Source organism: Carcharhinus amblyrhynchos, chromosome 32 (genome assembly GCF_965287045.1).
Source record: "Carcharhinus amblyrhynchos chromosome 32, sCarAmb.v2.hapA, whole genome shotgun sequence".
Classification (NCBI taxonomy): Eukaryota; Metazoa; Chordata; class Chondrichthyes; order Carcharhiniformes; family Carcharhinidae; genus Carcharhinus; species Carcharhinus amblyrhynchos.
The window spans coordinates 18,978,900-18,992,647 of record NC_137355.1 but is presented as its reverse complement, the minus strand read 5'-3'; the positions used below and the strand labels follow the sequence as shown (position 1 = coordinate 18,992,647).

Genomic DNA, 13,748 nt, shown 5'->3' with positions numbered 1-13,748 from the left:
TGACACCTAACGTGAACCTTCAGCCTTTTGCTTGCCTGATCCACTGAGCTGTTTATTTTTAAAACCTTACCGCCTGTTACCGCACAGAAAGGAAGAGAAATGAAAATGTAATAATTCCAGGTGCTGGAAATCTGAAATGAGAATGGAAAATGAGGGAAATTCGCAGCAGATCAGGCCGCTTCTGTGTAGACAGAGAGACCATTGGTATTCCGACTCGGTGACTCTCTATCAGAACCCATGCGGGAGTTAGTTATCAGCAATACTCACTTGGGTTTGCATTAAATGGATCTGGTGTGGAAGCACAGGAACCTCCAAATGCTAGAAGGTTGGGAGCATTTGATCAACAAAACCCAGCCTTGGCGAGTGGATTACTCGCAAGAAAACCGCAAGTGATTGGATTGGGCTAATCTTGTGTGTGCTGGGTCAGAGGTTAACACTGAAATTCTGAAGCCTGGGGCCTCGGCTCAGGTGGTCCCCAGGTTCCTGCCGAGTTAGCCCCTCTCTTTGGGTTGGAAAGCCAGTGTGTTGGAACTGTCCTCTGTATGAACCCCCCCACCTCACCCCGGGGTAGGGGATAGATGGGGCAAAGTGGGTCAGAGTTCCTGCTGCCCGTCGCTACGCAGCGATGCGGACTGCATAGTGTCCTTGGCTAGGTGAGAAGAACCTAGAACTTTCTCAGTCGGTGTTACCTGATGCTGGTGTGGGGAACTCTTGAGCTTTATTCCACAAGCTGAAGTAGCTCATTTGGGAGCGACAGGCAAAGGAAGGGGAAGCCAGTAAGGTTCATTTACCTGGGTGAGATTTTTCAAAGTTGCTGTCTTGGATTTTTGTTGACTTTTGGAACCCGCTTCACATTTGCCCCAAGATCCATAAAACTAGATTTAACACACAAGGGTGGGAGTTGGCACTCGTTACTCAGAGGCTGAGAAGCAGGATAATAGGACCGTTGAGTAGCTAAGGGGGTGGGGGGTCAGTCAGTCACCCAGCACAGAGGGGGACAGCGACCTGAGAGTTCCTGGCCAAGACCCAGCCACCCAGTTGAGATACACCATGACATACCAACAATACTGGCCGATTAAAAATATTATAGAAATGAAGCAGCAATAACAGGCTCGTTCTGTGTTCTCCCAGACTCTGTCTATTTTCAGACCAAACTCTCTCTGATCTCCCATCGTTTGAGAGCTCCCAGTTTCCCATCAATAACACAGCGGCTACGTTCAAAGCCGAAACCCCCAAATGATCCTAAATGCATTGCTGGTTGTAGCAACAAAAAAAAACAGAAGCGTGTACATAAATAATTAATTCTTTTCCTGTGTCACCCAACTGACCAAAGATCAAAACAGGCGGAAGGTTTTTGTGGTGTCAAGAGCAAGTGGGAGGCGGCCAAGGATGGAAGGGCTGGCGATCAGTGTCGCCGTTATAGTGCCAGCCGCAGAAGCAAACAGCATTGCACATCCCCTGTAGGGAGTGTAGGTAACTCTCTGAGTTAATCACCAGGCAGTTCGTTCCATGCATGGAGGGGGGCGGGGGGGGAGCAGAAATGGTGTTCCATTGACCCAAGTTGCGCCCACCAGATGTGACCTGCCCCCTGGTTTACCACCCTGACGTCAACAGAGTCCAAAGTCAGAGTTGGCGCAAACTTTTTTGACCCATTTCAAAGTGCGTTTCGTGTTGCCCTCGGGGTTGTGAAGTGTAACCGGTCAGATGGATTTAGTCTTCTTAAGCTGGGGGTGTGGCGGGGGGGGAGGGGGGCGAGATGACTTGGGTGAAATGGAGGTTGAATTGATGGCAAGAAAGAATGACCCAGCGGCGTGTACTACTGAGGAAATGGGAGACTGGACCTTGTGTACATGGTAACACCTCTGTAGGCTGGTTAGGTTAAAGTGTAAAAGTTAAGAATACATCTGGTTAGTTCCTGTGAAGGGGTGTGTGGATTTGACCTCGCAATGCCAACCCTACATCTAATCAGACATGGCCTTAAATCAAGTTTGACTGTAGCGGTTTAGAACATATCACTTTTCATTTCAATGGCATATCAAATATGTATGTGTGTGTGTATAATATATACACCTATATATATATTAATATATCAAAAAGAACTTTAGAGAATTCACAAGATCATGAAAATATATCGAGGGGATTCTTTTCATAATTTTTGTAACAATATCTTAATGTATATTAGGCCAAACTAAAGGGTTACCTCATTGGTTAATACCAGCATGGTTTAAAAAAAAACCAATCCAGTTTTTGTCCAAAAATATTCTGTAATACACTCTGTGGTGTTGTCACATGGTTTGATGTTTGTGTTAGAAACGTTACGAGGATGATGTCTTGTCTAATGCAGATCCAATTGGTGCTGGAATGGATGATGTTAAGGGGCTGAATGGTTATGTTTTTTGGTCTGGTTTTGGGGGGGGAGGGAGCAATCTCTGATGTTGCATTTGTTTAGTGCGATCGAGCTGAGGCACAAGAGTTGCGAGTGGTTCAGTCCTCTCGTCGCTTCTTGCACAGTCCAGTCTCCACCGGCAGTGGGGGGGAGGAAGTTATCCGATCCATCCTCCTACCACTCCTGTTTGGCTGACTGGGTAATTGACTTCAGGATCGGGAAAGCCCACCCCCCTCCCCCCCACGATGTAGTTATTCCAGCAGAGCACACCATAGCCAAGCTGGCAACTCCTGCAGCTTGGTCTGTAGGGTTGCCGAGGTGTCGGAACCCTGTAACTGGGAATCTCACACCTTTCCCCACGGACCGCGAGGAGGCTTTGGGTTTGAGCCAATTTCGAGTTCAGTTCCAACCAAGAGAACGGTTTGGATCAAATCAAAGTGTCCAAGTGGGAAGCCCACCACCCTCGATGGCTTTGGCCTATCTGGGGGCAGGTGTTGTGTGTGCTTGAATCAACATTCTCCAATCTGCTGAAATCAAACCGTTCTGAGAGTTCATTATTGCTGGGAGTTTACGGGTATAATTTTGATTATTTTCATTGCTGTCTGTGATCCTTTCTTTTTTCAAAGGTGTGCCTCTGTCAGGGTGGGGTGGTGGGGGGAAGCAGGAGACATCATACCCATTGTAGGGGACCAGTCAAGCAAGGTTCCTTCCTTCACCAGATTGCGATCTCATTCTCCTGCCAAAATGAAAGAAGTGCCTTTGGCATACGGGGTGGGGGGGTGGTACGATTGCCCCCTGCTCTTGAGGTAGAGACTGAGGGGGAGGGGGCAGAAAATTGGACAGGTTTTCCCAGACTGGCGTAGAGTATGGATGAGGGTGGTATTGGGGATAACTGTTGGTGCTCTCTCACACTGGGCTCTGAGGCGGTGAGTTTGCAGACTGAACCCAGGCAGATCTCAGTGCCTCAGGGTGGGGTGGGATGGGGGGGGGGGGTAGCTGGAGGTTGCAGATAGAAGTGTGCAAAGAAAGATGATTTTCAGTGGCCCTTGTTATTCTGATCCATAGTTGCCTGGTGCTGAGGGGTCTTCATTAGATAATCAGTTCTGTTTGGGGTTTAGTTGATGGCCTCATACCCTTGCTTGAAGGCTTTCTTGTTGGGGCATTGTCCACTTTGGGTCTGGGTAGGAGGGTGGTGGGACAGACATAGAGAAAGGTCCAACCAACTCCCACATCCCATCTTGAGTTAATCCAATACTCAAACATCAGCCTTTGTGACCGCCCTCCCCCATTCCTCAAGCCAGCCAATCACACAAGTTGTTTCCACAATGCTTATCAAGACACTTGTCCATACAACTCGTCTTTACCCCTGAGTTAAAGGAAGGTGGGAGAGTTGATGTGATTGGAATTCAGAACCGGAATTTGAAGATTTTGAAATAAATGGCGTCTGATGAAGGTGTCTTTTTCGCACTGTTGTAGGCAACCGCTCCATCAGATTAACATTAGTTCCTGAACACCCTACCCCCTGGTACGACAATGTAGGACCTGAAGCTGCTTGGGCTTCTTACTTTTCCTCAGAAGAGTTGAGGCTTAGAAGGACGGCGGGGAAGAATGGGGCTGAAGATGAGAGCTTGTGGTGTAGGATGTGACTCCAAGCAATCAAACCTCAAAAAGAAATCATTGCTCAAAGAAGGTTTCAGATAAAAGAACAAGAAACCTTTTGGGACATTAGAGTTACTACATGTGAAGATTTGATGGCCATTCCGTGTTGTCTGAGTACAGCTGTAGTGTTGGCCTGTGATTTTCAGTATGGTACATTGAAGGGAACTGGGAAAACTTTTGGTACCTTTTATACTTTTTTTGTTGTTGTTCGGAGCTGGTGTCTGTTTTTTTGTTTTGGCTTTTTATTAAAATGAGGAAGGACTGGTTTTCCCCAAGTCATCTGGGAACACCGTGATTTGGGGGGAGGGGTGGGGGTGGGGGGCAACAAGGGATGTCGGAACGGTGTCACAGCCCCAGACCACCGAAGCGGGTGGAGATACGGAGCTGGCCGGACAGGGCTGCTTGCTTGCTTTGTTAGGATGGGTCACGATCACTGCACAACACTTAGAACAATTCCACAAAGATACAGCGAAACTCATTCGACAGGTCAGGAAGGAGGTCTGGAGAGCGTAATTTATTTTTCTTGTGGGGTAGGGAGGGAGTGCGTGGGTGGGGTCTGATAACCGTAGGTCTGGGCAAATTCACTCCGGAAAATGAGGGAGGCGTCAGAAACGGGACAGAAGTTGAACTCGATCTAAAGGCCGGTGTTCTCGTAAGCTGTAGGTACAAAAAGACTCATCGTACGGGGGTTCAGTGCAGACATCAGTGGGTCAGACTGGCCAGAGATTACTAGTAAATAACCCCCCCAGAGGAGAGAAACGTGAACACTTTTTATAGGCATTTTGCAACGAGTAGTATTCCTCCCTTACCTACCCCACGAGTCATTTATTAAATGATTTTTTTTAAATGGAACAGTAAAGGTGGCCAATTTGTTAAATTAAAAAAAAATGACTTGCTGTGTAAATTATTCATACAATTCCTGTGTTTATATGGAGATTTGATTCATTGGTTTAAAAAAAATTCGAATGTTTTTGTATATTCTGTTGTAAGGATGTATTCCTGTTATTTCGATATATTATGGAATCTTTTCATTCAAGAGGAAAAAAAACAAACAAAACTTGTCTATTTTGACCGGCTGAAGCTAAAGCAATTCTAGGTTTCTTCTTACTTAGCATTTTCTAGTAGTTACAGTACAAGATTTAAGTTAAATAAAATCTGTATGCAAAAAAAAACCCTCTCTGCCTCCTGTGTGAACCTGAGTCTGTTTTTTGGAATCTTCTGATAATTGTTGCAGCACTTAGACCGGATCACAGGATTGCCACAGTGCAGAAAAGGCCATTTGGCCCATCGATTCTGCACTGACTCTTGGAAAGAGTATCCCATCCATCACCTCCACCTCCCTCCCCCAACCCTATAACCACATGCATTTCCCATGGCTAATCTTTGGACGCTAAGGGTCAATTTAGCATGGTCAATACACCTAACCTGCACATGTTTTGACACTAAGGGGCAATTTAGCAAGGCACTTCACTGGCCATGCTAAATTGCCCCTAACCTGCACATCTTTGGGCACTAAGGGACAATTTTGAATGGCTAATCCACCTAACCTGCGCATCAAGGGGCAATTTAGCATGGCTAATGCATCTAACCTGCGCATCTTTGGACACTAAGAGGATTCTTAACTCCAGATATTTTTCATTGAATTCAAATTCCATCACCTGCCGTGGCAGGATTCGAATTTGGGTCCCCAGAACGTTAGCTGAGTTTCTGGATTAATAGTCTAGCAATAATATCACTGGGCCATCGACTCCCCCTTACCACCTTGCTGTTTGTGAGACCTTGCTGTGTATAAATTGGCTGCCAACTTTCCTACATTGCAACAAACTTATTTTAAAAGTTTATTTCTTAGTGTCACAAGTCGGCTTACATTAACACTGCAATGAAGTTACTATGAAAATCCTCTAGTCGCCATTGTCTGGTGCCTGTTCGGGTACGCTGAGGGAGAATTTAGCATGGCCAATGCACCCTAACCAGCATGTCTTTCAGACTGTGGGAGGAAACTGGAGCACTTGGAGGAAACCCATCCAGACATGGGGAGAACATGCAGACTCCACACAGACAGTGACCCCAGGTCCCTGGCGCTGTGAGGCAGCAGTGCTAACCACTGTGCCACCATACTAACTGGCACTAAAATACTTTGGGATGGCCTGTGGTTGCAAATAGCACGACAACAATTGTGCTGTATTGATCCATCCACTTGATAGAATTTGGGAAAAGCCAATTGAGTAATCATAAAACCCCTACAGCACAGAAGGAGGCCATTCAACCCATTGAATCTGCACTGAGCACAATCCCACGCAGACCCTATTCCCGTATCCCCAGTATTTACCCAACTAGTTCCCTGACCTAAGGGGCAACTTAGCATAGCCAATCAACCATCTTCGGACTGTGGGAGGAAATCGGAGCACCTGGAGGAAACCCACGCAGACATGGGGAGAATGTGCAGACTCCACACAGACAGTGACCCAAGCCGGGAATCGAACCCTGGTCCCTGGCTCTGTGAGGCAGCAGTGTTAACCACTGTGCCACCGTGATGGGAACTAATGATTTCTGGGAAGGTTCATTTCTCGAATGAGGTTGGAGATCGATGTGGAGCAAACTTGGAGTCAAGTCTCAAGATGGTTTGAGGAAAGGGGTGACCAGAGAAGGCTTTGATGTCCTGTGAGTGTAGCGGGGGTGAGTGAAATGAGACTTGTCCTCTCTGTGGGTGAGGATGGGGTGGAGTGACCCCCATGGGCGATTCACTGTCCGTCCTCTTGAGTGCTTTTACAACAACTTCCCGCTCAGACTCCGTGGAATTCTGTCTCCAGCTGCTCCAGCATTTCCCGTATAATCAGCTGGAGAATCTTTCCAATAATCCCGGCTGTAATCCCGTCTTTCAGCTGAGGGATGTGAATGAAGGCAGCCTTCCTGTCGCCATGGTGAAGTGAAAGGTAATAAGCGTAATCGCAGAGGTACCTGAGGAAAATACTTTTCAGGTCAGTTGGTCAGGTGAACAGTTTGATGTGAGTCAGTGTCTGACTCCCCCACACGGTGATGGGATTGGGGGGGGGGGGTCTGTGACTCCCCCACACGGTGATGGGACATGGAAACTTGGTAAAGAGCAGGTGAGGGTAGTGAGATCTCACTGAACCCCAGTTCGGCTGGAGTCTGGGAACCGTGTCTGAGAAAGTGGGACAGAGAATGAGATGGCGATTGCTGTCAGAATACGGCTGAGTGAGAGTTTGTGCTGGGGGGGCTGGCTGAGAGCGATCGTCTGCATTCTAAAATCTCATTCACAAAGTTAGAGTCAGAGAGGTTTACAGCATGGAAACAGGCCCTTCGGCCCAACTTGTCCATGCTGCCCCTTTTTTTAACCACTAAGCTAGTCCCAATTGCCCGCATTTGGCCCAGATCCCTCAATACCCATCTTACCCATGTAACTGTCTAAATGCTTTTAAAAAGACAAAATTGTACCTGCCTCTACTACTGCCTCTGGCAGCTCGTTCCAGACACTCACCACACCCTCTGTGTGAAAAAATTGCCCCCCTTTTGTATCTCTCCCCTCTCACCTTCAACCTCTGCCCTCTAGTTTTAGACTCCCCTACCTCTGGGAAAAGATATTGACTATCTCGCTGATCTGTGCCCCTCGTTATTTTGTAGACCTCTATAAGGTCACCCCTCAGCCTCCTACGCTCCAGAGAGAAAAGTCCCAGACTATCCAACCTCTCCTTATAACTCAAACCATCAAATCCCAGTAGCATCCTAGTAAATCTTTTCTGCACTCTTTCTAGTTTAATAATATCCTTTCTGTAAGTCTTTCTGTAAGTTGATGGAATGGCTGCGTTTGGGTGGTTTTAAGAACAGGATATGTTTCCAGAGTGATGGCCGTTCTGTTATTTACCTCCCTGCGTCCCGAGAATAAATGATTCCAATCTCCGTCCCCGATAATCTCTTACAGATTGCTCGCATGTTGATGACTGACTCAATCACCTTGGGGCCTCCTTCGACACAGCAGTTTCCCGTGGGACACAGGCCGCTGACATCGCGATCTTTGTATCCGTGATTCTTGCCGCACTGTTCCAGAATAATCACCTTCGATGCTGTTGCTACTCCCACGTGGACAGCCAGCTGGACGGGACGGAAAGCACAGGGTTCGATCAGTTAGAGGCACAAGAGGTGAGTCCTCTGATAGTTCTGGCTCTTGTTGGGGTACAGAGTTCATGGCCCTCTGCCTTTTGCTCCTTCGAGTCCACAGTCTCACTCTGGCAGCATCACAGTGCAGCCAACACCATACATACCAGTCATTATTACCTACACCCATGTGTTCACAGACATGTACATGTGCTCACATGCTTACAGGCACCACACAGTCGCACATTTGGATACCCGGGTCTTGCTGGAAAAGTTACATGCTGTCAAAGTTTTTCCCCGTGCACCCATCAGGACAGATTTGCAAAGATGTCAAATCTTGAAGGGAACAACTATTTACACTGCATGGAGGCAGTGTGTTGATTGGTTGGCTAATTGGTTCATACATGCACACAGACACACATACAAACTTGCACAGACACACACATACTGCGCACAGACGTACACACACACACACACACACACTCTCAGACAGATACATGCACACAGGCTCACACAGACACATACATACACACAGATGCACACTCATACAGACACGCATGCTCATACAGACACATGAACATACACAGATGCAATCATTTAGACACATAGAGGCAGAGACACATATACGCACATAGACACAGACACACAGGTACATGCACATATGCACATTGTCACAAACTCAGACTCACACAGACACGTGCACATATACAGATACATGCGCACACACACACATATGCGCACACGTATACTCTCCCCACGGGGCAAGTGAGTATCTATCGGCACTGCGATCTCTGGCATTTCTTCCTCTGCCCAGTCTGTGTCAGTTACAAACTGTGTGAGGATCCGGGCGCTCAGGGCAACGTGACTGAACCGGTGCTAGTGGAGAAAGATTGAAGAAACCTGTGGATGTTGCGTTTCCCACATCCTGGTGACCAGCTCCCGGGTGCGGTGATAGTGAACGGGAAGTTCCATGGTTTCCACGCGGATGTTGTCTCCCAGGCCCAATTCCTTCAGCTCCTGGGGAAATCATAAGAAAAAATCATTAACGACGTGTCGAATTATTACTCCGGGTCCATATCACATCTGGAATCGTGTGTGCAGGTTGTGTCTCTGTAGATCAGTAAAGGTTTTGGAGGTGGGACAGTGAAGGTTCACTGGTTCCTGGGTTGAGGGAGTTGCCAGGTGATGAGGGACGGGGTGAATTGGGTCTGTTCTGTCCGGAGTTTAGAAGAATGAGAGGCAATCTCATTGGAACCTGCAGATTCTGATGGGGTTTGACACTGAGATTGTTTCCGCTGCTCAGAGAATCTAAAACCCAGGGGGCCCAGTCTCAGGATATGGGCCGAACATTTGGGACTGAGATGAGGAATTATAAAATCCCTACAGCGCAGAAAGAGGCCCTTCGGCCCATTGAGTCTGTACCGACCACAATTCCACCCAAGGTCAATCCCCGTAATCCCATGCATTTACCCTAGCTCGTCTCCCTGACACTAAATGGGAAATTTAGCACAGCCAATCCACCCTAACCCGCACAGCTTTGACTGTGGGAGGAAACTGGAGCACCCGGAGGAATCCCACGCAGACACAGGGAGAATGTGCAAACTCCACACAGACAGTGACCCAAGCTGGGAATCAAACCCAAGTCCCTGGCGCTGTCAGGCAGCAGTGCTAACCCACTGTGCCAGCCCTAACATCGGTATCTAAAGGGTGAAGCAGGATTGTAGCCTGAGGCATCATCTTTGAACAGAGTTTTTTCATTTTACTCTAACAGAGTAACATCGATTAAACCTGTTTGTTCAAGTTCCCAAATCAAAAAGCCAAAACAATCCCTGACGCTGTGAGCCTGGGAGTAAACAGCGGCTCTGCCTCATCAACTGAACTCCATCCATCCCTCACTGCCAGGAATGGACTTCAAACCCAACTCCAGATTTTTAAAAACTGCTGTAAAATCAATCACAAATACTCACACACTGACACACACCCTGCACACACACACACACACACTGACACACACACTGATACACACACACAGATACACACACACACTGACACACACACACAGACACACATACTGACACACACATACACACACACACACACACACACACTGACACACACCCTGCACATATACACACACACACTGACACACACACATACTGACACACACACACACACTGACACACACCCTGCACACACATACACACACACTCTCTGACACACACACACACACACACAGACACACACACACACACACTGACACACACACACTGACACACACTCTGACACACACACACACCCTGCACATACATACATACACACACTATGACACATACACACACACTCTGACACACATACACACTCTGACACACTCTCACTCACACACACTGACACACACATACAGACACTGATACACACACATTCACACACTCACTGACACACACTGCGCACTGAATGATATGCTTTGTCTGCATAGTGCACAAGAAACACTTTTCATTGTACCCCAACACATGTGACAATAATAAATCAAATCTAAAATTAAAAACAATCATACACACTGATTGCAGCACTCCCTCGGCGCTGACCCTCTGACAGTGCGGCACTCCCTCGGCGCTGACCCTCTGACAGTGCGGCACTCCCTCGGCGCTGACCCTCTGACAGTGCGGCACTCCCTCGGCGCTGACCCTCTGACAGTGCGGCACTCCCTCGGCACTGACCCTCTGACAGTGCGGCACTCCCTCGGCACTGACCCTCTGACAGTGCGGCACTCCCTCGGCACTGAGCTGAAATGTCAGCCCAGGTTCTGTGATCAGTGTTAAGTGTGTGAGCTCTGGCTTTGAGCCAGCACGGACAGTGATGGACAGTCAGACAGCCGGACATTAATGGAACTCCCGAGTTGGCCTCAGTACCTGAACAGCGGCCCAGCTGGGGTTCCTGATGTACTGACGGAATGGACCAAAACCTGCAAAGCAGAGGAAAGATCAGAGTGAAAATAGGTGAGAGAAATGTCAAAAAATTCCAAACAGTCTCAGATCGCACAACAAGGGGGTCAGGTTAGGGAAATCAAGGGAGCGCTGAGGGAGTGCTGCACTCTCAGAGGGTCAGCGCTGAGGGAGCGCCGCACTGTCAGAGGGTCAGTGCTGAGGGAGCGCCGCACTGTCAGAGGGTCAGTGCTGAGGGAGTGCCGCACTGTCAGAGGGTCAGTGCAGACAGAGCACCCGGAGGAAACCCACACAGGGGACAATGTGCAGACTCCACACAGACAGTGACCCAAGCCGGGAATTGAACCTGGGTCCCTGGCGCTGTGAGGCAGTGGTGCTAACCCACCGTGCCACCCTCTGTCACTGTAAAGTAGTTGGCTTCTTCCCCTTGCTGTCAGATGCCAGCCTGTAGGTAACCCTCTCCCTCTCACAACAGCGATGTGTATGGCTTAGTACAGGCAGGATAGACAATGACACACACACGGAAACAGGGGGTGGATGACCGACTGTGTCTCCGGATCCCAGTGGAATGGTAAATGCCTCCCTGACAGATCCTGGTGGACAGGCTAAATAACTAAATTTTTCCATGAAGCAAGTTAGCAGATAACGAGTAACAACAGACCCAAAACATACACCCAAAATTAATAATAAATTAAATTAAAACATATCTTTCGATTTGTTTTGGAGTTTTTCAGATGATTTAGAATTCCAAGATTTGATTTGATTTATTATTGCCTCATGTGTTGGGATACAGTGAAAAGTATTGTTTCTTGCATGTAGTTTAATTTATTCTTTAAGTTCACTTATTCTTGTCACAAGAAACTTGCAAAGCATACTGTTCATAGAGAAGGAAAGGAGAGGGTGCAGAATGTAGTGATACAGCCATAGTTAGGGTGCAGAGAAAGATCAACTTAATGCGAGGTAAGGAACAAAGAACAACAAAAATTCCAGCACAGGAACAGGCCCTTCGGCCCTCCAAGCCTGCACCGACCATGCTGCCCAAGTGAACTAAACCCTCCTACCCTTCCAGGGACCATATCCCTCTATTCCCATCCAATTCATGTATTTGCCCAGATGCCCCTTAAAACTCACTATCGTATCTGCTTCCACTGCCGCCCCCTGGTAGCGAGTTCCAGGCACCCACCACCCTCTGTGTAAAAACACTTGCCTCGAACCCCTCCTTTAAACCTTACCCCTCGCACCTTAAACCTGTGTCCCCTGCTAATTGACTCTGGGAAAAAGCTTTAAAGGTCCATTCAAAAGCCTGATGGCAACAGGGAAGAAGCTGTCTTTGAATTGGTTGATACTTTTCATCGAACTCAAGATTTATCCCGAATCTTGGCAGCTTTTGGATCCAGAGATGTCCGCCTGGACAGATCCCAAAGGTTCCTTTCTCGAGAACTTAATTTTGAATATTTCTCCCTCATTGGGAGCAAAGCAAGTTGGCTGCCGTGGAGATGTGAGCTGCTGATAGCTGGGTGAGGAGGAGTCCTACTCCAGGCCTGTTGGCTGGGTATTGGGTAACGTTTCTCTGTATAAACTTGCTTCATGGAAAAATCACCCATTTAGTTATTTAGCCTGTCCACCACGATCTGTCAGGGAGGCATTTACCATTTCGCTGGGATCCGGGGACACTATTGGTCGTCCACCCCTCTTTCTATGTGTGTGTCACTATCTATCCTGCCTACAATAGGCTCGGTTCCGATGGCTTTGTGACTGAGTATCCGGTTAAAGCAGGTGGCTGAAGGATGAATGATGTGAGTGAGATACAAGAGGGCGAGGGGGAGGGGGGGAGGGGTCGGAGGAGAATGGTAAGGATACTGGGATGGTAAAGAGTCAACTGTCGCGATGAATCAAAGGCAAACGAAATAACCGTGAGGTCACACAGGGTAGAGAGACCGAGATACCAGTCAGCAGCACCAGCGGAGAGCCGGAATCCATGAGGAATCAGGATGAGCTGACAGTCCGTGTCCAGCAGAGATCTGAATGAGAAAGAGTTGAATTTATATAGCACCGTTCGCACACTAAAAGAGGCTTCACTGGCTGAAGCACAGTGATTGTTGTAATGAGGGAAACGTAGCAGCCAATTTGTACACAGCAAGCTCCCACGTACAGCAATGTAATCACCATCAGCCTTACTGGGTCAATGAGCTAGATATCGGCCAGGACACCTGGGGGTCGGAGGGGTGGGTCTTGAGATAGAAGGCGTGGGATCTTTCACCACCCGCTAAGATGGTGGACAGGACCCCAGGTTCCATGTCGCACACAAAATGCTGGCAGCCCTGAATGTGGTGCACTCCCTCAGCACCACGACTGGGGAACGGTGGTCCTGAATCTGGTGCTAGTCGGAGTTGTGAATTATAGAATCCCTACAGTGCAGAAGGAGGCCATTCGGCCCATCGAGTCTGCATCGACCACAATCCCACCCAGGCACTATCCCCTTAACCCCAAGCATTTACCCTAGCTAGTTCCCCTGACACTAAGGGGTAATTATGTATGGCCAATCCACCTAACCCACACATCTTTAGACCGTGGGAGGAAACCAGAGCTCCCGGAGGAAACCCACGCAGAGATGGGGAGAACGTGCAGTCTCCACACAGTGATCCGAGCCA

The 13,748-nt window shown here is 48.2% G+C and overlaps 1 protein-coding gene across 2 annotated transcripts; it reads right to left on the bottom strand.

Annotated features, from left to right (window-relative positions):
* Positions 1-3,363: 3,363 nt before the first annotated feature.
* pgpep1l (pyroglutamyl-peptidase I like) lies at positions 3,364-13,120 on the bottom strand. 2 transcript variants are annotated; one of them, XM_080216315.1, is made up of 5 exons: positions 13,044-13,120; positions 11,065-11,117; positions 9,059-9,175; positions 7,929-8,155; positions 3,364-7,003 (listed from the first exon to the last, which is right to left on the bottom strand). In XM_080216315.1, exons 1-5 carry the CDS (start codon positions 13,075-13,077, stop codon positions 6,829-6,831), a joined length of 606 nt encoding a protein of 201 aa, XP_080072441.1. In that variant the 5' UTR covers positions 13,078-13,120; the 3' UTR covers positions 3,364-6,828. The 2 variants fall into 2 exon arrangements, with proteins under 2 accessions (XP_080072441.1, XP_080072440.1); XM_080216314.1 differs by having other exon boundaries at positions 13,023-13,114.
* Between the last annotated feature and the right edge of the window lie 628 nt (positions 13,121-13,748).